General features: G+C 46.7%; 1 protein-coding gene across 1 annotated transcript; it reads left to right on the top strand.

Moving 5' to 3' along the window:
* The first annotated feature begins 1,148 nt into the window (after positions 1-1,148).
* On the top strand, positions 1,149-19,316 carry TSR2 (TSR2 ribosome maturation factor). The gene is made up of 5 exons (XM_040322867.1): positions 1,149-1,286; positions 8,841-8,931; positions 11,346-11,437; positions 14,574-14,741; positions 18,912-19,316. Exons 1-5 carry the CDS (start codon positions 1,206-1,208, stop codon positions 19,056-19,058), a joined length of 579 nt encoding a protein of 192 aa, XP_040178801.1. The 5' UTR covers positions 1,149-1,205; the 3' UTR covers positions 19,059-19,316.
* Positions 19,317-19,821: the final 505 nt, after the last annotated feature.

Below are 19,821 nucleotides of genomic sequence, written 5' to 3'. Positions count from 1 at the left end.
GTCCCGGGCAATCCGGGACACGTGGTCACCCTACATTTGGCGCCGGTGCGAAACGTCACCTCCCTGAAACAAGGTTTTGCAGGTTGGGATGTCTGGACAAGGTCTCTCTATAAACAATACGGGCCAGATCCACGTACCTCGGCGTAAATATAAGCGGGCGTAGCGTATCTCAGATACACTACGCCGCCGTAACTTAGTGCGGAGGTTCCTTATCCTCAAAGAATTTGCGCCGTAAGTTACGGCGGCGTAGTGTAAATGTGTCGGCGTAAGGGCGCGGAATTCAAATGACAAAGATGTGGCCGTGTTTTATGTTAATTCTACATGACCCCACGTAAATGACGTTTTTTTTGAATGGCGCATGCGCCATCCGTGGGGGTATCCCAGTGTGCATGCTCGAAATCACGTCGCAAATAGTCAATGCTTTCGACGTGAACGTAATTTACGCAAAGCCCTATTCGCGAACGTTTTCCGCAAACAACGGAAAATTCGACGCTGGCCCGACGTCCATACTTAAAATTGCTTACGCCTCATAGACCCAGGGGTAAGGTTACGCCGAACAAAGCCTTACGTAAACGACGTAAAAAAAAATGCGCTGGCCGGACGTACGTTCTGAGAATCGGCGTATCTAGCTAATTTGCATACTCTACGCGGAAATCAACGGAAGCGCCACCTAGCGGCCAGCGTAAATATGCACCTAAGATCCGACGGCGTACTAAGACGTACGTCAGTCGGATATAGCCCAGCTTCAGGCGTATCTTGTTTTGTGGATACAAAACAAAGATACGCCGGAGCAAAGTAGAAGTTACGCAGCGTTATCAATAGATACGCCAACGTAACTTCTTTGTGGATCTGGCCCTACATTTCTATAGAAGTCCATATATCAGGAGTGAGACAGTGGTGGGATTGGGCTGTAAATAAGGGATAGTTGGAAGGTATTCCAGAATTTTCCTATGGAGGTTGAAATGTGTTTATATTTTGGTGACAACTCATGCGATCAGCTCCCATGTATACCGCAAATCAGGCCACGTTTACATAGAAACCTGACCAGGTCTCCATGGAAACGAACGCTGATTTACGTCTTTCATTGCCATCCCTACGTTGTCTATTTTGGCAGAACACCGCGGCTATCGACTAGTACAGCCTGATCGGGCCCGGAGCGGATCGGCGCTCTCCTGTGGTCACGTGGGCAGTGAAGAGGAGCTGTCATGGCGGCGCGCAGTGCTGTGTCTCGTGGCCTGTTCAATGAGGCGGTTCGGGCGGTGCTGGGGAGCTGGCCGGTGCTGCAGGTGACCCGACACTGGGCGTGCCATCTTCCCCGATATTGTCACAGACTATAGTGTTTTTTTTTTCTTTGTAACAACTTTATTGAACCAGCCGTGTTCAAGGGGGGTGTTGAACTGGCAATCAGGTCTCTGTAAGGAAACTACAACCAGTTCTATTAGGCCCTAACGTTATGGTTGCAATTGACAGCTTAGCGAGTTTTCATAAACCTATTCAAAAATTAGTCGTGTGTCCCCCATGGAGAGATTTCCCGTCACTTCCTGTCCTGTAGACTCATCAGGAAATCTTTTTAGGCTAGGTTCGCCCCTTGTGCATGTCGGGATCGCATGCAAAGTTGTACGATTTTCCAATGCGCTGCCCTTTGGCGTTTAGGCCCCTTTCACACTCGTGCCACCTGGCTGCAATTTTTGTCACGACTTTGACGTGACTTGAAGCAATGTCTGTGTAATCTTGGGGTCTGAGGCCACCTTCACACTTGTGCGACTTGTCCTGTGACTTGGAACTGCAAAGTTGCATGACAAGTCATAACCCCCCCCCCCCCCCCGTGTTTTCCAATGAGTACCTTTCATATCTCTGCGACTTCAAGGTAGGGCTGCAACGGATCACAGGTGTTCCGTGATCCGAACGGGTCACCCCCTTCGGATCGGCACACACTGTGATCGGCGGAAGCCGCGGCCTTTCCTAATGTTATGTCCGTGGCTCCGGAGCTAGGCCGAAGCCGCGGCCTTTCCCAACGTTATGGTTGCGGCTTCGGCCTACCTCCGGAGCCATGGCCATAACGTTAGGAAAGGCCGCGGCTTCGGCCTAGCTCCGGAGCCGCGGCAAAAACATTAGGAAAGGCCGTGGCTTCGGCCTAGCTCCAGAGCCGCGGCCATCTTGGTACATCTGGCAGCGGCCCTCTTCCTCTGTTTACACCCACAGAGGAGGAGGAGCCCGCACTCGGACACACCGCTGGAAGTGACTCTGTACTACCTGAGGGGGGGGGTTGTCTTACCTGAGAGGGGGGGCTGTCTTGCCTGAGAGTATGTGGATTTTACAGTGGGGGGATGTGGATATTACAGTGGGTGGGGGGGATGTGGATATTATAGTGGGGGGATGTGGATATTACAGTGGGGGGGGGAGAGATGTGGAGATGTGGATATTACAGTGGGGGGGGGGGGAATGTGGATATTACAGTGGAGGGGGGGAGACGTGGATATTACAGTGGGGGAGAATTTTTTTTTTTTTTTTTTGCCGATCCGAAAAATGATCCGATCACTCCGTTGATCCCCGCTGAGCCTGCGTATGACAGGGCAGTCCCCGCACACTGTGCAGGGCCCTATCTTTTCTCCGCTCTCCCCTATGGGGGGATCGGATGAACACGGACTGTATGTCCGTGTTCATCCGATCCGCAGACAGAAGGAAAAATAGGGTTTTCTTCCGTCTGCAAAATCGGATCATTGCGGAGGCGGACGAGATCGGGTTCATCCGCTGACACCCGCAATCTCATAGGGACCAATGTATGTCCCTTTTTCATCCGCACACGGATGGATGAAAAAGCGGACATACGGTCCGCACGTGTGAAAGGGGCCTAAAGGTTTGTTTTTTATTTTCTAAATAGGTTCCTATAAGCTAGTGCATTGTTGGTTCACTTACCTTTTCCTTCCATTTCCCTTCTAAATGTTTTTTTTCTTTGTCTGAATTTCTCACTTCCTGTTCCTCCTCAGTAAGCTTTCCACCATCATCCGGCTGGGGGTTAGTCAGTCAGAACAGCTTACTGAGGAGGAACAGGAAGTGAGAAATTCAGACAAAGAAAAAAAACATTTAGAAGGGAAATTGAAGGAAAAGGTAAGTGAACCGACAATGCACTAGCTTAAAGCGGTTGTATACCCGCGATGATTTTTAATTTTTTTTCCACCTGAAAGGCAAAAGCCATAATGAGCTAGTTTGCACCGCATACTTGCTCATTATGAAATGCTTACCTCGGAACGAGGTGTAGAGAACTTACCTGTTCCACGCCGAGCGAGATGTCATCTTGCTCCGGCGTGTCTTCCGAGTATTGCCACTCCAGCGCTGTGATTGGCTGGAGCGGCGATGTCGTCGTCACTCCCGCGCGGGAGACTTCAATCCGACAAGGACCGGCGGTTGCCGCCCCTTTAGCCGAGGCTCCCCACTGTGCATGTGCCGCTGAAATCAACGGCGCATTGCGAGCGGAATATCTCCTAAACCGTACAGGTTTAGGAGATATTCTTTATACCTACAGGTTAAGCCTTATTATAGGCTTACCTGTAGGCACAAGTGGTAGTAAAGACTTTACCACCACTTTAAGACCCCTTTCACACTGGGGCGTTTTTCATGCGCTTTAGCGTTAAAAAAAGCTCCTGAAAGAAGCTGCATCTGCAATCCCAATGTGAAAGCCCGAGTGCTTTCACACTGAGGCGCTGCGCTGGCAGGGTGTCAAAAAAAGTCCTGCAAGCAGCTTCTTTGCAGCGCTTTAGGAGTGGTGAATACTTGGCTCCTAAAGCCCCCTTCCCATTGAGGGAGCTTTTTTAACGCCAAAGCTCCTAAAAAACGCCCCAGTGTGAAAGGGGTCTTAGCAGCGCTTTAACAGCGTTTTCCGGGCGCTGGCAGTGTGAAAGGGCTCTGAAAGCACTCAGGCTTCCACATTGGGATTGCACATGAGGCTTTACAGGCTTTTTTTTTTTAACGCCAAAGCGCCTGAAAAACGCCCCAGTGTGAAAGGGGTCTAAAGGAACCTATTTAGAAAATAAAAAATAAACCTTTACAACCCCCAAACATGTCTATACTTATCTGCTCTTTGCACAGAACAGCCCTGAACCTCTTCTTCTGGGGGTGTCCCATCTGTGCTTTAGGTCCCTCCTTTCCCTGGGGGCACTAGGGGTGTCACCGATCCGTGATCCGAACGGGTCACCCCGTTCGGATCGGCACACTCCACGATCCGCGGAGCCTAGGAAAGTCCCCGGCTTCGGCCTAGCTCCGGAGCGGCGGCCATCTTGCTCCACCCAGTGTGCTTGCCAGAGCCCAGCGTGACACGCCTCCCGCCTCAGCGTGTTTACTTCTGTAGTCAGCGCGCTGAGGCGGGGAGCCATGTCACGCTGTCCTCTGGGCTCTGGCAAGCACACTGGATGGAGAAGATGGGACTCCACTACATTTTAATTCTAAAACGGCAAGTAAGTTGGCAACACTTAGCACAGTGTCATGATCATTTAGGTAAATGCAAGCACATAATTCAAAGCACATCCCTGGCTTTCTTCCACAGGCTTGCACTAGATCAACAAATGGTATGATTTTGGAAGATAATAGTGCACCTATCCTTCAATCTTTTGTAGGCAAACTTTTTTTTTAATATCCTTTTATTTAATTTGCCACCGTTTTTGGCAATAAGTGCAGGGAATGTTGATACCATTTATGGAGATCAAAGCTTATACGTGTGGTCACTTTAAGGAGATTACTTTTTTATCTGTACATTTGAAAATTTTTCCTTTATTGCTGATCCGAAAAACGATCCGATCCGTGACTCCTGATCCGAGGATCGATCCGATCCGTGAGTTTTTTGATCCGTTGCACCCCTAGGGGGCACCCATGTGAGCTCGCTCCCAAGTCCTGCTGCTGCGTACATCCATTGATTTGCCCCCCACTCCCTGTTACTAGATTTTATTGACAGTAATGGGAGCCAATGGCTCCTGCTGCAATCTTTCGAAAGAGGCGATAGACAGTGGTTGGATCAGGCTCAGATAAGGGGAAAAAGGGATGGGGGCGGGGAGCTGCAGCACAGAAGATTTTGCACTTTAATGCATAGAATGCATTAATCACTTCAGCCCCGGAAGGATTTACCCCCTTAATGACCAGGTCATTTTTTTTTTTTTGCGATTCGTCACTGCGTCACTTTAACTGACTATTGTGCGGTCGTACAACGTTGTACCCAAACACAATTGACGTCCTTTTTCTCACACAAATAGAGGTTTCTTTTGGTGATATTTGATCACCTCTGCGGTTTTTCTTTTTTGTGCTATAAACAAAAATAGAGCGACAATTATACAACTATATTTTTTTACTTTTTGCTCTAATAAATATCCTAAAAAAAATCAAATATTTCTTCATCAGTTTAGGCCGATAAGTATTCTATTTATTTTTGTTAAAAAAAATCGAAATAAGCGTATATTGATTGATTTTGTGCAAAAGTTATAGCGTCTACAAAATAGGTGATTTATTTATGGCATTTCTATTATAATTTTATTTTTTTATATATTAGTAATGGCGGTGATCTGCGATTTTTAGTGGGACTGCGACATTGCAAAGGACAGATTGGACACTTTTGGGACCAGTGACATTCAGTGCTAAAAATAGCCACTGATTACTGTATAAATGTCACTGGCAGGGAAGGGGTAAACACTAGGGGGCGATCAAGGGGTTAAATGTGTTCCCTGAGAAGTGTTACTGACCTGGAGTACATAGAGATCGCTGTTCTTGATCACTAGGAAGTAGAGCTGCACGATTCTGGTCAAAATGAGAATCACGATTCTTTTGCTTAGACTAAAGATCACGATTCTCTCAGGATTTTCAAAAACAGAATGCCAGAACCCCCCCCCCCCCCCCAATAAATAAATAAACCTGTGATTTATCTGAAAATATGAATATATAAAAAAGAGACCAGTGATATGTCTATAATGTTAAAGACCATATAACTCCTATGAAAAAAGCAGAATCAAATTTTGATTCTGCTTTTTTCATAGGAGTTATATGGTCTTTAACATTAGAGACATATCACTGGTCTCTTTTTTTTATACATCAGAAGCTGTACCGCCGGCAACCACTGGGTGGCGCATGGATACACACTACAGTTGTACAGAACTGAGAAAAGCCCAGGCATCCATCCAGCGGCGCAGGCTGCTGACGTTGGTTCTGATATTGGCGCCATTTGCGTTCCACGCTGGTTACGTGGAACCGGGTCATCCCGCGAGGAGAATCGAGATGGCGATTCTCTCCGCGATTAATCTTGCAGCTCTACTAGGAACAACAGAGTTCTCTCTCCTCCCCCGTCAGAATGGGGATCTGTTTTTTTACATTGATAGATCCCCGTTCTGGCTCTCTGTGGAGCGATCGTGGGTGGCCAGCGGACATCGCGGCCCCCCGCCAATGCACTTTGACGATGCGCCGTGGCTGCTATAGCCATTAAAGGGACCGCCGTACCAGTATGGCGATTTGCGCAGCCGAGCCATTCTGCCGCAGTAATACTGCGGTGCTTTGTCGGCAAGCAGTTAAGGTGAAAAACCTTGAGGCTTTAACAACCACTTTAATTGTTAATAGCTCCCCATGCAGCTGCTAATACGTGTGCCAAACCTTGTTCTTGGAACAGGGTTGGGAAGTGCTTTTCTTGTGTGTAGGGCAAGCCATTGAAATGAATGGGCTGCCCTTTCACATGACGCATGGAAGTTATGATCTTTCCTTTGTGCGATGCATGGAAGTGCACGTATATGATGTAGGCCTATCCTAAGATAGGGGGGTCACCGGACCAGTTGTGTACATTCGCCTATAGACACTAGGGTCGAACTCTGGACATGAATCTGAGCATTGTCTGAGCTTTCCTGCTGGGAAACTGTCAAAGCTGACAACCAATCGTAGGCGGTGGAGCCGTTCACTGCCCCCAGGAGGAATGCCTCCGCCACCTATGATTGGCTGTCAGCTTTGACACTTTCCTGGCCGCATAGCTCAGACGGGCTCGAACCAGCTATGACTAAGCACCAGGGAAGGTGTTAGCTGTGCTGTATTTGTACCCCCCAATTGCTGTATGGATTGTCGTTTTTCTATCATGGATCAATAAAGGTGATTTTATAGGAGTGTGGCCATCCAGACTTTTCACTTTATTCTCCCTTTCCATGTGCAGAGGTAATGGAGTAGAGATATTTTGTTACCTGGAGCGGTGTATTTCTTCTGCCTGAGCTCATTACTGATTGGGCTCATTCAGAGAGAAGTTGGCAGGCAGTGAGGAGGTGTTATATTGCCTTTTCACCACCTGCTTTAACCCTTTCCCAAATTTTAGTTAAAAAATAAATAAATTTCTTCATCAGTTTAGACCGATATGTATTCTACATATTTTTGGTAAAAAAAAATCGCAATAAGCGTATATTGATTGGTTTGCACAAAAGTTATAGCGTCTACAAAATGGGGGATAGATTTATGGCATCTTTATGATTTATTTATTTTTTACTAGTAATGGCGGCGACCTGCAATTTTTAGCGGGACTGCGACATTGCGGCAGACAGAGCAGACACTTTTTTTTGGGGGGACCAGTGACATTTATACAGCGATCAGAGCTATACAAATACACAAATTACTGTGTAAATGTCACTGGCAGGGAAGGGCTTAATTGTGTTCCCTCGTGTGTGTTTCTAACTGTGGGGGATGGGACTGACTGGAGGAGGAGGAGACAGATCGCTGTTCCTAATTACTCGGAACAGCAGATCTGTCTCTCCTCCCCTGTCAGAACTAAGATTTGTGTGTTTACATACACAGATCTCGTGCCCATGATCGTGGGTGGCCGCTGGCCATGCGCATCGGTTCCCCCCGCTGTGCAGAGAGTGCGCGCGCGCCTGCTATGGCTCTTAAAGTGGAGGTTCACCCGAAAAGTTAATTTTTAACCTTAGATTGATGCTCATTTTGTCAAGGGTAATCGGGTAGTTTTTTTAAAATCGAAGCAGTACTTACCGTTTTAGACAGCGATCTTCTCCGCCGCTTCTGGGTATGGGCTGCGGGACTGGGCGTTCCTATTTGATTGACAGGCTTCCGACGGTCGCATACATCGCGTCACGATTTTCCGAAAGTAGCTGAACGTCGGTGCGCAGGCGCCGTATAGAGCCGCACCGACGTTCGGCTACTCGTGGCGCGATGTATGCGACCGTCGGAAGCCTTTTTGGAAGCCTGTCAATCAAATAGGAACGCCCAGTCCCGAAGACCATACCCGGAAGCGGCGAAGAAGATCGCTCTCTAAAATGGTAAGTACTGCTTCGATTTAAAAAAAACTACCCGATTCCCCTAGACAAAATGAGCATCAATCTAAGGTTAAACATTTTTTTTCAGGTGAACTCCCGCTTTAAATTAGCCAACGTGCGCGCCTGCTATGGCTCTAGAGGTAAGGCGATTTCGTGGGAACGAGCTGACCTGCCGCCGTATAATGACGTCAGCTTGTCGGCAAGTGGTTAAGCAGTCTTCTCTTCTCTACATCCGCTCGAAGTCCAGAATTTAAACAGCTTGTCTGAGCTTTTAGAAAGCAGGGTGTGGAGAGCTGTAGCTACACACTGCAGAGCCCAGTGAGGAGAGCTCTGAGAGCTGATTGGAGAAAAGGGACACCCCCCCTGCACACAGGAACAGAGCTGAGGCTGTCAATCACAGTCAATGTGCTGGAGGTCCCTCCCATGTCACTTGTCAGAAGTGCTCCTGCAGATAGCACAGGAATGAAATGGCAGACAGAAATGACATTTCTAATACACAGAATGTATAATTGTTGGTGAGTAGTACTATATAGTATGTGATCAGTAATCTATATCCTTTCCTGTTCACAGATCGCTGTAGAGAATTGCTTTGGGGGTCCGCATGTCCAGGAGAAGGCAGAATGGATGGTGGGGGCTGTGGAACAGTATTTTTATACTAACTGTAAGTGTGACCCGAGGTCCTGTATGCCCAATGCTTTTGTTTTCTCATCTAGGCAAGAATGACATCTACAGCTACCCAAAGCCTTCTGGGATAGTCACCTCACACACCCCAGGAGGCTTCAGAGGCCATCTAGAACCGATAGTGCATACTCCACCACACTTCATCAGGGGTGTGGCTGCAGGAATCCAGAAGAGATAGCTGGATCCCAATGACATTAGCAAAGAAGATGGCAGCGCAGGACCTGGCGTGTCACGGCGGATTACAGCTAGGCAATGCTGGATTTGCTTGGCTTGTGAGAATGTCTCTTGAGGGGGTAGAAACCAGGGAAGGGAGGAAAGAAAAAAATAACATAATAGATGGGGGTTTCACTGCCTGCGTATGTTTTCCAAAGCAATCCTGCTACTGGCAAGTTCTCTCCAGCAACATCATCACTAGTGTGATGTTAGCCGAAATATTAAAATTGCATTAGCCTATGCCAGTAGAAACTGTCCTAAGAAATTTGATAAAGTGTGGAACAGTTGGATAGATGCTCAGGGTATGACGATTTGATTATTTCTGCTCACTGGCTGCGCTTCCTCTCCCTGTTTCTTGTGTAGGCCTGCTAGTGACTGGACTCTATCCTCCTTTCCCTTCTCACCCCTCCCCATAATGTATTATGTCTCGTTAATGGGTAATTTGCTTATTGGGTAATTGCCATGTTAAACATGTCACTGATCTCCCATATTGCTGATTGGCTTAAAGCGGAGTTCCACCGAAAAAAAAACAAAAAAATTTAAAGTCAGCAGCTACAAATACCGCAGCTGCTGACTTTTAAAATAAGGATACTTACCTGTCCAGGGTGCCCGCGATGTCCTCACCTGAAGTCGACCTATCCCTCGGCTGCCGGCATCTTCAGTAAGGGAATCAGGAAGTGAAGCCTTGTGGCTTCACAGCCTGGTTCCCTACTGCGCATGCTTGAGTCCTGAATGGTCACTGCTGTCTTCTGGGACCTGTGTGTCTCCCAAAAGGGGGGGGGGCATAGGAGGGGCCAGACGTGGCATAGTTCGCCACGGATTCTGTGGCGTTCTTTTGCCAGAAGTGGGAGCAAATACCTGGATTCGACAGGTATCTGTTCCCCCACTCCCCCCCCCCCCCCTGAAAGGTGCCAAATGTGACACTGGAGGGGGGAGGAACCGGATCAGCGGAAGTTCAATTTCTGGGCAGAACTCCACTTTAAATGGAAATAGCTACTTTTCTCACTGAAAAATGTTGTACCATACCCTTCATTTGCTCACAGTGTACCTCTTGTTTTAAGATTTGTACCATTGTAGAAATTTAATAAAACACAACTGATAGAATAATTTTTTTCAATTTGCTCCTTCAGTAGATCTTCAGTCTTGTTCGTTGAATTATCTAGGCCCTCCCTCTAACATATTTGTACAGCAAGCTTCTTGCTCCCACTTCCCTATACCTCAGCGGGCCCGGTTTGTTAGGTCTGCCAACATCACCTGCAGTCTCCTGGGATACATCACACATCCCAGGAGGCTACGGTCTCCTCCAATCTACACATGGGCTAGCCTTTTGTGGTAAATCATAAAGTCACAGCCGGCTCCCTGACCCAAGATGGTAGCGCTGGACTGAAGACAAGGGCTGAAGATTTCAGGTTGTACGAGGACAGCACTGGACTCCACGGGCTGGTACGCTATCGACTTTTACTTTTTGCAGACCCAGGTGAAGTTCTTCTTCAAAGGAGAAGTTCACTTTGGGAACATGTTACTTGTTTAAGAAAGGAACGTGTAACATGTTTCCAATGCTGCAGCCGCTGCTCGATCCCCGCACTCCCTGTGACAGCAGTACAGAGAGAAGTTCCCTGTACTAGCTGTCACTTTTAAAAAAAAGGCACGGCCGTGCGGGGTTTCGCCCACACAGCCACATTCATTTATTCCCACAGCTCTGTGTGTGAATGAACTACAAGTTCTGACATCCTTTGCGGCTGTCGGCTTGTAGTTCATTAATTCTTCGTGTTAGATTGCGTCTGCCTGCCTGTACGGGATTTACAGGCAAACAGATACACTGGCAGATCTGCTGGAGACCTGCATTGCACCGGTGATCAGCAATGCTTTACAGCTCAAAAAAATAAAATAAATGCAAATTCTTGTACCTGCAAAACCTGTTTCCCTAAAAGTGAACCCCCTTATATCCAAGTCCCCTCTGCACGAGATTCCTTATCGGGGTCCAGATAAGAGCCCCCCTCTTTCATCAGACGGACATAGAAATCTTGCAGCAGGTCTGATTTTGTCTCCTCCTGGTTAGTAGCTATTTTTATTTATTTTTATTTTCCTGTCCTTCCTGTAACTGTATTGTTTTCTGAGCAAAGCATATTAAGGTGCCCCCTTGAAGCCTTCATTCTAGTAATAATGAATTTTCCTTTGCAGCTGACCTGGAGCAGTATGAGGTAGAAGAGACCCTGCAGTCAATATTGAATGATGAGTTTGATACAGTAGTGGAGGATGGAAGTTTACCTCTGGTAAGGACACTAACCATGGTATTTTTTTATAGCTGAGATTTAGTAGAATATTTTTTTGGGGGCATACAGCACCAGTGAGTCCTCAGTTACTGCTCTGCTATTAACCCCCACAGCCGAGGGGGGGGGGGGGGGGGGTCTCTGGCATCACTGAGAGGAGAATTATTACAGTAGCCAGAAGCCGGCCAAAGTTGGGATATTGACATCATTAATACCGCTTCAGCCCTGGAAGATTTTGCCCCCTTCCTGACCAGAGCACTTTTTACAATTTGGCGCTGTGTCACTTTAACTGACAATTGGCGGTCGTGCAATGTGGCACCCAAACAAAATTTATGTCCTTTTTTCCCCACAAATAGAGCTTTCTTTTGTTGGTATTTGATCACCTCTGCGGTTTTTATTTTTTGCGCTATAAACAAAATATCCCACATTTAAAAAAAAAAAAAAATGTCCTCAGTTTAGGCCGATACGTATTCTTCTACATATTTTTGGTAAAAAAATCGCAATAAGCGTATATTGATTGGGTTGCGCAAAAGTTATAGCATCTACAAAATGGGGGATAGGATTATGGCATTTTTTATTATTATTTTTTTTTTTTTTACTAGTAATGGCGTCGATCAGCAATTTTTATCAGGACTGCTACATTATGGCAGACAGATCGGACATTTTTTACACATTGACAATTTTACAGCGATCCCTGGTATAAAAATGCACTAATTTACTGTACAAATTTCACTGTCAGGGAAGGGGTTAACACTAGGGGGCGATCAAGGGGTTAACTGTGTTCCCTCTGCATGTTCTAACTGAAGGGGGAATGGGACTTACTAGGGGAAATGCCAGATCGCTGTTCATACATTGTATGAACAGATAATCAGTCATTTCTCCCTCAAGATAACCGGGAGCTATGTGTTTACACACAGAGCTCCCAGTTCTCACTGTGTCACGAGGGTGATCGTGGGTGCCTGGCGGTCATCGCCCCCGCCGGGCACTTGCATCGGCACCGGGGGTGAGCACCGGGCACGTGCGCGTGTCTCTGGCGGCGCGCGTGCGCCCCTAGTGGCCACAGGGTCAAGCGACGTAACATAACGTTGTTTCGCCCAGTCGAGCCATGTTGCCACAGTTAAACTGCGGGGGCTAGTCGGCAAGTGTTTATAGATACATTATTACGCTGGTGCTGTATGACCCCCCTCAAAAAAAAATGTTTAACCACTTGACAACCGAGGACGTCGTATGACGTCCTCGACTTTGTGCGGTGATATCTGAATGATGCCTGCAGCTACAGGCATCATTCAGATATCACCGTCTTCAGCCGGAGATTCTCTGCACGATAAGAACGATCAAAGCGGCAGGTCCGCCGCTTGATCGTTCTTATAGGCAGCGGGAAGGGATGTCCCTCCCCGCCGCCATCCGGTGCTTCGCCGGGCTCTCCCGTGCCTTCGGGGGCCCGGAGAACGAATCGGCCGGCGCTGGCTGGGAAGCATAGAGATGACTGGTGACCAGATGGTCACCAGTCATCTCTATGACCGTCGGAGGCCCGGAGGCGACATTATGATGTCATGCCCGGGTACCCGGAAGTAAACAAAGTCGCAATCGCGGCTGTCTGCATGAGATCAGTGATTTTTTTCACGATCTTATGCTTGTAAGCCTGGAGGAGAGATGTGGGGTCTTATTGACCCCCATCTCTCAATAAAGAGGACCTGTCACATTGATTCCTATTTCAAGGGATGTTTACATTCCTTGTAATAGGAAAAAAAGTGATAAAAAAAAAAAAAAAAGTACAATAAAAATAAAATAATTTTTTTTTTTTAAACGCCCCTGTCCCCGGTAGCTCGCGCTCGGAAGCGAACACGCATGTAAGTCCCGCCCACATATGTAAACGCCGTTCAAACCCCACATGTGAGGTATCGCCGCGTGCGTTAGAGCGTGTGCAACAATTCTAGCACTAGACCTCCTCTGTAACTCGAAAATAGTAACCTGTAAAAAAAAAAATTAAAGCGTCCCCTATGGAGATTTTTAAGTACCAAAGTTTGGCGCCATTTCATGAGTGTGCGCAATTGTGTGCATGACATGTTAGGTATCTATTTACTCGGCGTAACATCATCTTTTACATTATACAATGTGTGCTAACTTTGTTTTGTTGTTTTTTAATTCATGAAACTGTTTTTTTTTCCCCAAAAAAGGCATTTGAAAAATGATTGCGCAAATACCGTGCGAGAAAAAAAGTTGCAATGACCGCCATTTTATTCCCTAGGGTGTCTGCTAAAATATATATATGTGTGTGTGTGTTTCGGGGTTCTGATTAATTTTCTAGCAAAAAAATTTAGATTTTTACATGAAGGAGAGAAGTGCCAAAATAGGCCCGGTATGGAAGTGGTTAAGTAAACTTCAGCTTTAATTATTTAACATTATTGAGACGGTTAAATTTTCAGTCCAATTGCTGAATCTATTGCAGTAGGGGATCTTGTGTGTTAAGAGAGATTATGACAATATTTGTATCTTATACAGCAAACAACAAAGTGGAAGTTTCAGAGACAACAGATATCAAAACTGTTAGTAACCAGATTTGAGGAAGAACATTTGTCTGTATTGTTGTCATCAGGGGTCTACTGGGAAAATGCTGCCAGTGTTACTTCACCTGGGAAAAAATAAATAAATTGTTACTCCTCTTACGGCTGCTAGATGCTACTGATGCTTTTTTTTTCATGTGTTAGCCTCTTAAAAATGAAAATAAAATTGTGAATATTCCCTGCAGATGCTACGTGCTGAAAGCAGCACCTAGCATAATGCCCATGTCTGCAGTATTATACGCAGAAATAAAAGTGGAGAAGGGGAAAATCCCATGGGAGAGCAGCTTCACTGTTTAGTGTCCTTCCTCCTATGGAAAAATGCTACCATGGGCCTCTCGGTAAACATAGGAGGAAGCATTTTTTATATATATATATATATATATATATATATATATATATATATATATATTTTCACCAGGAATGGGGATTTAAATTTACCAAAGTATTTTTTTCCCCCCTATATCTGAGGGCCCTGTAGTATCTGCACAGATCGGGGGTAGCCCAAGGACATATCTTTATTATTTTTGGTGTAAATTAAAACTTCACTTTTTTCTTTCTTTTTTCTTCTGGTGCAGATAGCCCAGCAGCTGTGCATGTTGTATTGTCAGTGCCAGCGTGGAGACACAGCTGCAGTGCAGCAGAAGATCGCACAGCTGTCTCAGAAAAAGTACAACGTGAAAGCCAACGTTCAGGAAGTGAAAGCTCAGGAGGACGAGGAAGACAGCAGTGATGAGGAAGAAGAGGTAAGAATTTAATCGGGAACCAGTGGCAAAAAGATTGGTGCTAGTGGCTGTAAGAGTAGTGTGAATGCACAGGTGACAGGCTGTTGGTTTAGAATGAATGGCTAGTGTATAATGTATATCAGTGCATTACCACCAGTGGCTTCCAATCATCATTCAACTAACCTAGTTTGACAGATTGAGGTGTTCCTACCTTAGATAATCCATGGATTGTCTGTTGTAGCTGTCTAGCTGGGTGTCACTGCTTGCTCTGACTAGTTGTGTAGGAAGTATGTAGGCTGTCATTGCCAACCTCCTTCTAAAATTACTGTGATCTGCTGGGGATCATTTTAGCCATGTTAGTGCACTTGCAACAACATAGGTAAGTACTGTCTGTGATACTTTTTATTTGCACTAACAGTTACATTTTCAGTAGAGTAGACTCAATATCAATTCCTGCTCAACGCCTGATTCAAGCTGAGCTCTTTAATGCTTACCGCTTGCCGCCCGCTCACCATCTAATGACGGCGAGGCAGTGCAGCTTTTGTTCTTGCACACTGTCATATGACGGCGTCCCAGAACGGCCGCTCTTGCGCCCCTGCAGATCGGTGATCGTGGCCGTGCCATGTTGCTAGGACACGTTGTGACCCCGATCTTGGTAAAGAGCTGCGTCCACGGCTCTTTAACCATGTGATCGGCTGTGTCCAATCACAGCCGTAAACACAAAGCTCCACGCCTCAACATTGACAGAGTGTGTGGCGAGGAGAGCTGATCAGCGGCATTTCTCCTCACAGGGGACAACAAAACATAGCACCATTAGTGATGCCAGTCAGTGCTGGCTATCAGTGCTGCCCTTCACTGCTGTCCATCAATGCCCATCAGTGCTGCCTATCAGTGCTCATCAGTGCCCATAAATGCGGCATATTAGTGCCTCTACATCAGTGCCACCTAATTAGTGCTCATAAGTGCCACCTCATCAATGCCTATCAGTGCTGCCTCATCAGCGCTCATCAGTGAAGGAGAAAAATTACTTATCTACAAAACATACTGACAGAAACTAAGTTAAAAAAAAAAAAAGAATTTGTGTAAAGAAAATGATAAAAATTTCATTTGGGTACAGTGTAGCATGACCACGCAATTGCCATTCAAAGTGCGATAGCGCTAAGGCTCCATTCACACCTAGGCGTTTTAACGCCTGAAGCGCGACGCTACAATACGCCGGAGGGTCGAAATTACATTAGTCTCTATGGAGCCTGTTCACATCTCAACGCTGAAACGACGATCGCCTGAAGCTCAAACAAGTCCCGGACCCTTTTTTGTCGCGCGTATCGGGCGGTTTGGGCATATTTGAGCGTTTCCATTTCCCATAGAAAGTAATGGAAACGCTAGATTCAAGCGACTTGCGCGACAACGGGTGTTTTCTATGGGCGTTTCGTCGCTTTAATCAATAGAACTTGTCGCCCATGCAGAAGATTAAAAAAATCTACCAACATAGCAACAAGTGATGAAAAGATGATAATTTTTCCTATTGGCTAAAATAAAAAACGTCGAAGTACAAAAACGTCGGACAACGATGTATGCAAACGCGCAAATAAGCATGAATGGGCCTGAAGGGAGTGACAGTGCCCTGTAAACAAATGGTTAAAAACACATCAAACCACAAGGTGCCTACAGATTTGAGATCCACCCAGATGCCTGTCTGGCCGCTGGCTCAGTCTCTCGGTGCGCTGCTCCCACCCTCTGCCAAGCCCGGTGCTCCAGTGAGCACTGGAGGGGCAGAGTGGAGACTGATATCTGCTCAGAGCAGACCGAGAACTGAGTAATCAGGAGTGATGTGATTGGTCATGGGCTTAGAGTCAGCAGGGGACAACTGCATACCCATGTCCCATACCAATGATGCAGCAGAGAGGCGAGTATAGATGTTTGCTTTTTTACTCTTCCTACGCTTCTTTTTTTACCAAGACATTCACGTCACGGCTTGTTCACATCATCTGTTTTGAGCTTTAAAATGCTAGGGCACATACAAAACAGTTTGTAATTGTGCTCATTCCCAGCACAATTCTGTGATAGTGTAAAGTTAAAAGAAAATGTTTCAGTGCCCCTACGTTGTGTAGGGGCACTACACAACGTAGCGTTTTAGTTCTTGACTGGTGTGCATAAACCTTATGGAGGAGATTTACTAAAACTGGTGCACACAGAATCTGGTGCAGCTGTGCAATAGTAATCAGCTTCTAAGTTTTAGGTCGGACAAACGCTCTGACATTGGGAGCTCATGTTGCATGACATGTGCAAATCAATGGTTTCCTATGAGAGCCGTCTTAACTGGTCCGACACAAGTTGGTCCGACTTTGAAAAAGGTTCCTGCACTACTTTGGTCCGACTTTGATCCTACTTTAGGCCATTGAATATCATTGTCTTAACTGATCTGACTTTGGAATGCGACTTGTGCTCTGAGGATCTTGAAGGGGAACTCCATGGCAAATAATAAAAGACAAAAAACGGCACGGGGTTCCCCCTCCAAGACCATACTAGGCCCTTTGGTTTGGTATGGATTTTAAGGGGAAGCCCCACACTAAACAAACGGCTTAGGGTCCCCCCCCAAAATCCATACCAGACCCTTATCAGAGCACGCAGTCCGGTAGGTCAGGAAAGGGGGTGGGGACGAACGAGCAACCCCCCCACCCCCAAACCATACCAGGCCATATTCCCTTAACATGGGGGGGGGGGGGGGGTGTGGGGGCGGTGGGGGGGAACCCCAAAGCACCTTGTTCCCATGTTGAGGACAAGAGCCTCTTCCCAACAACCCTGGCCGATGGTTGTCAGGGTCTGTGGGCGGCTGGCTTATCTTAATCTGGAAGCCCCTACAGCAAGGGGGCCCCCAGATCCCCCTTGTTGAAGGGGCTTCCAGATTAAGATAAGCCAGCCTCCCACAGACCCCCGATAACCAGGGGGCCCCCCGATCCCAGCCCCCCACCCTATGTAAATGAGTATGGAATACGTACCCTTACCCATTCACCTAAAAAAAAAAAAAAAGTGTCAAAACTAAAAACAGTACATAGGTTTTTGACAAAGTAACTTATTAAATCAGCTCCAGGGTCTCTGGCTCTTCTCCCCTCTCTGGCTCTTCTCCCCTCTCTGGCTCTTCTCCCCTCTCTGGCTCTTCTCCCCTCTCTGGCTCTTCTCCCCTCTCTGGCTCTTCTCCCCTCTCTGCGCTGTCTTCTCCCTCTTTTGCCAGGTCTCCGCTCTCCGCTGATGTCTTCTCCCTCTGATCTTCTCTTAGTGCTCTCTCCCGCTCTAATCCTAGGTCCGTGGTGTGCCATTACTTATATAGGCATGGGGTGGGGCCACCAGGTGATGTCATTCGGAGGCCCTGCCCCCTTGTAATGTCACCGCCCCATCATGCCCCAGGCGGTGACGTCACAAGGGGACAGGGCCTTACGGATGACGTCACCCACAAAGTGCCTGGTATTGTTGGATGGGTGTCGGACTTCAAGTCGCAGGGCAAAGTCGGTTCCACAGTCGTACAACTGTCGTGTTGTACCAGTGTGAACCCGGCAAAACTGTCAAAGCTTAATTGAACAAGCTAAAATTAGAAGCTGATTGGTTACTATGCACAGCTGCACCCTTTTCTATGTGCTCCGGTTTTAGTAAATTGCCCCTGTGTGTTGCTGAGCACACGGCAACAATCCCTTTTATGTATGCTGGCAAATGGAAAAAGAGTGCACCAGCTTGTTGATGGCTTTGCTATGTGGTAGGTCTCCTGTGTGTGATAATACATGGGGTCATAGGTTTAGAGCACAGCTGAGGGCTTGTTGTTGTGTATTAATCAGCCTTGCTATCATATCATGCCTGTTCTTTTTATATATCCCCTCCACAATTGACAATTTCTGTGCACCCTGCTGCCCACTCTTGCATCATATGGGTGACCTGGCTGCTTGGCAGAGAATACAAGCAGGTATAATTCACCACAATGCCCGTGTAGTTCATTCATTCTTTCTTCGGTCACCTAGCAACAGCAAATCTGTATAGCGGTCATTCAGATGTGAAAGATGCAGCAGAATAAAATAATACGGTTAGGAGTAGCTGCTTTGCTTTAACTAGTGCTCTTAGGTCTGTAATAGCCTGTGTATAGGAGACAATTGTTTCCATCCGTATATATACTTTGCACTACTGATGTTTCCCATTCTCTTGCAGGCAATGGACTGTGGGACGAGTAGCAATACATCTCACGCTGTACCGAGCGTTTCCAGCACACCAAGCACATCAGAGGCTGGCGGGGATCCTCAGGAGCTACAGCAAGAAGTTGATGAATGGACTGTGGTGCGGAGAAAAAAGAAGTGACCTTGGAGACCTTTGCCGGGTTTAAGCCAGAACTTCCCAAAAAGCAGCACCAGGTGGCAGTATTGCACCAGTTCCAGAAGGATGGCCGCCGTTTTATAATGGGGTGCTATAAGAAATACAGGGAGCTCATGGACTCTATTAACCTAAAGTAAAATATGTAAAGGATTGTGGTGTGCTAAAAGCTTTGCCATGCTGCTGCAGTAAAGGTGGCGATAGATTTCACTATTGCCGGGTTTTTATTCTTCAAAAAAAAAAAAATGCTATAATGCCAGCCTTACCCTGTGTGGAGCTGCTGGTTTCTTACATTCTGGTGGCCTGTAGAAGGCATATTTGGACATCACTTCTGTGCTAACACCAGACGTTTGGGTGCTTGGCTCATTAATTCTGCATAGGATACAGAAGGAGATATTTTTATGACTTTTTGGCCTCATTACTTAAGTTTCTCTCCTTAAAACAAGTTTGCAGATTCTGAAAGAACTCTTTTCAACTGCATAGTTACTCTAGGTCAGTAACGCAAGATAATAAGGAAGAAGTTTAATTTATTTTCTTTCTTTTTAATGCAGTGTTCTTTTCCCTAGGGGACATGTAGTACATCTTCCAAAGTGCTATAGAAGGCTAGCTACATGGTCAGACAGAGCGTTCCTCTCCTCCCTTCCCCTCCCCCCTCCCTCTCTCTTCCTCCTCCCTCCCCTCCCTCTTTTTCTTCCCTCGCTTCTTTTCTCTCCCCCTTTCATTCCCCTTTCTCTCTCATCCTCCCTCCCTA

Source organism: Rana temporaria, chromosome 9, assembly GCF_905171775.1.
Source record: "Rana temporaria chromosome 9, aRanTem1.1, whole genome shotgun sequence".
Taxonomy (NCBI): domain Eukaryota; kingdom Metazoa; phylum Chordata; class Amphibia; order Anura; family Ranidae; genus Rana; species Rana temporaria.
The sequence above is the reverse complement of the archived record's forward strand: the minus strand, read 5'-3'. Positions and strand labels throughout refer to the sequence as shown.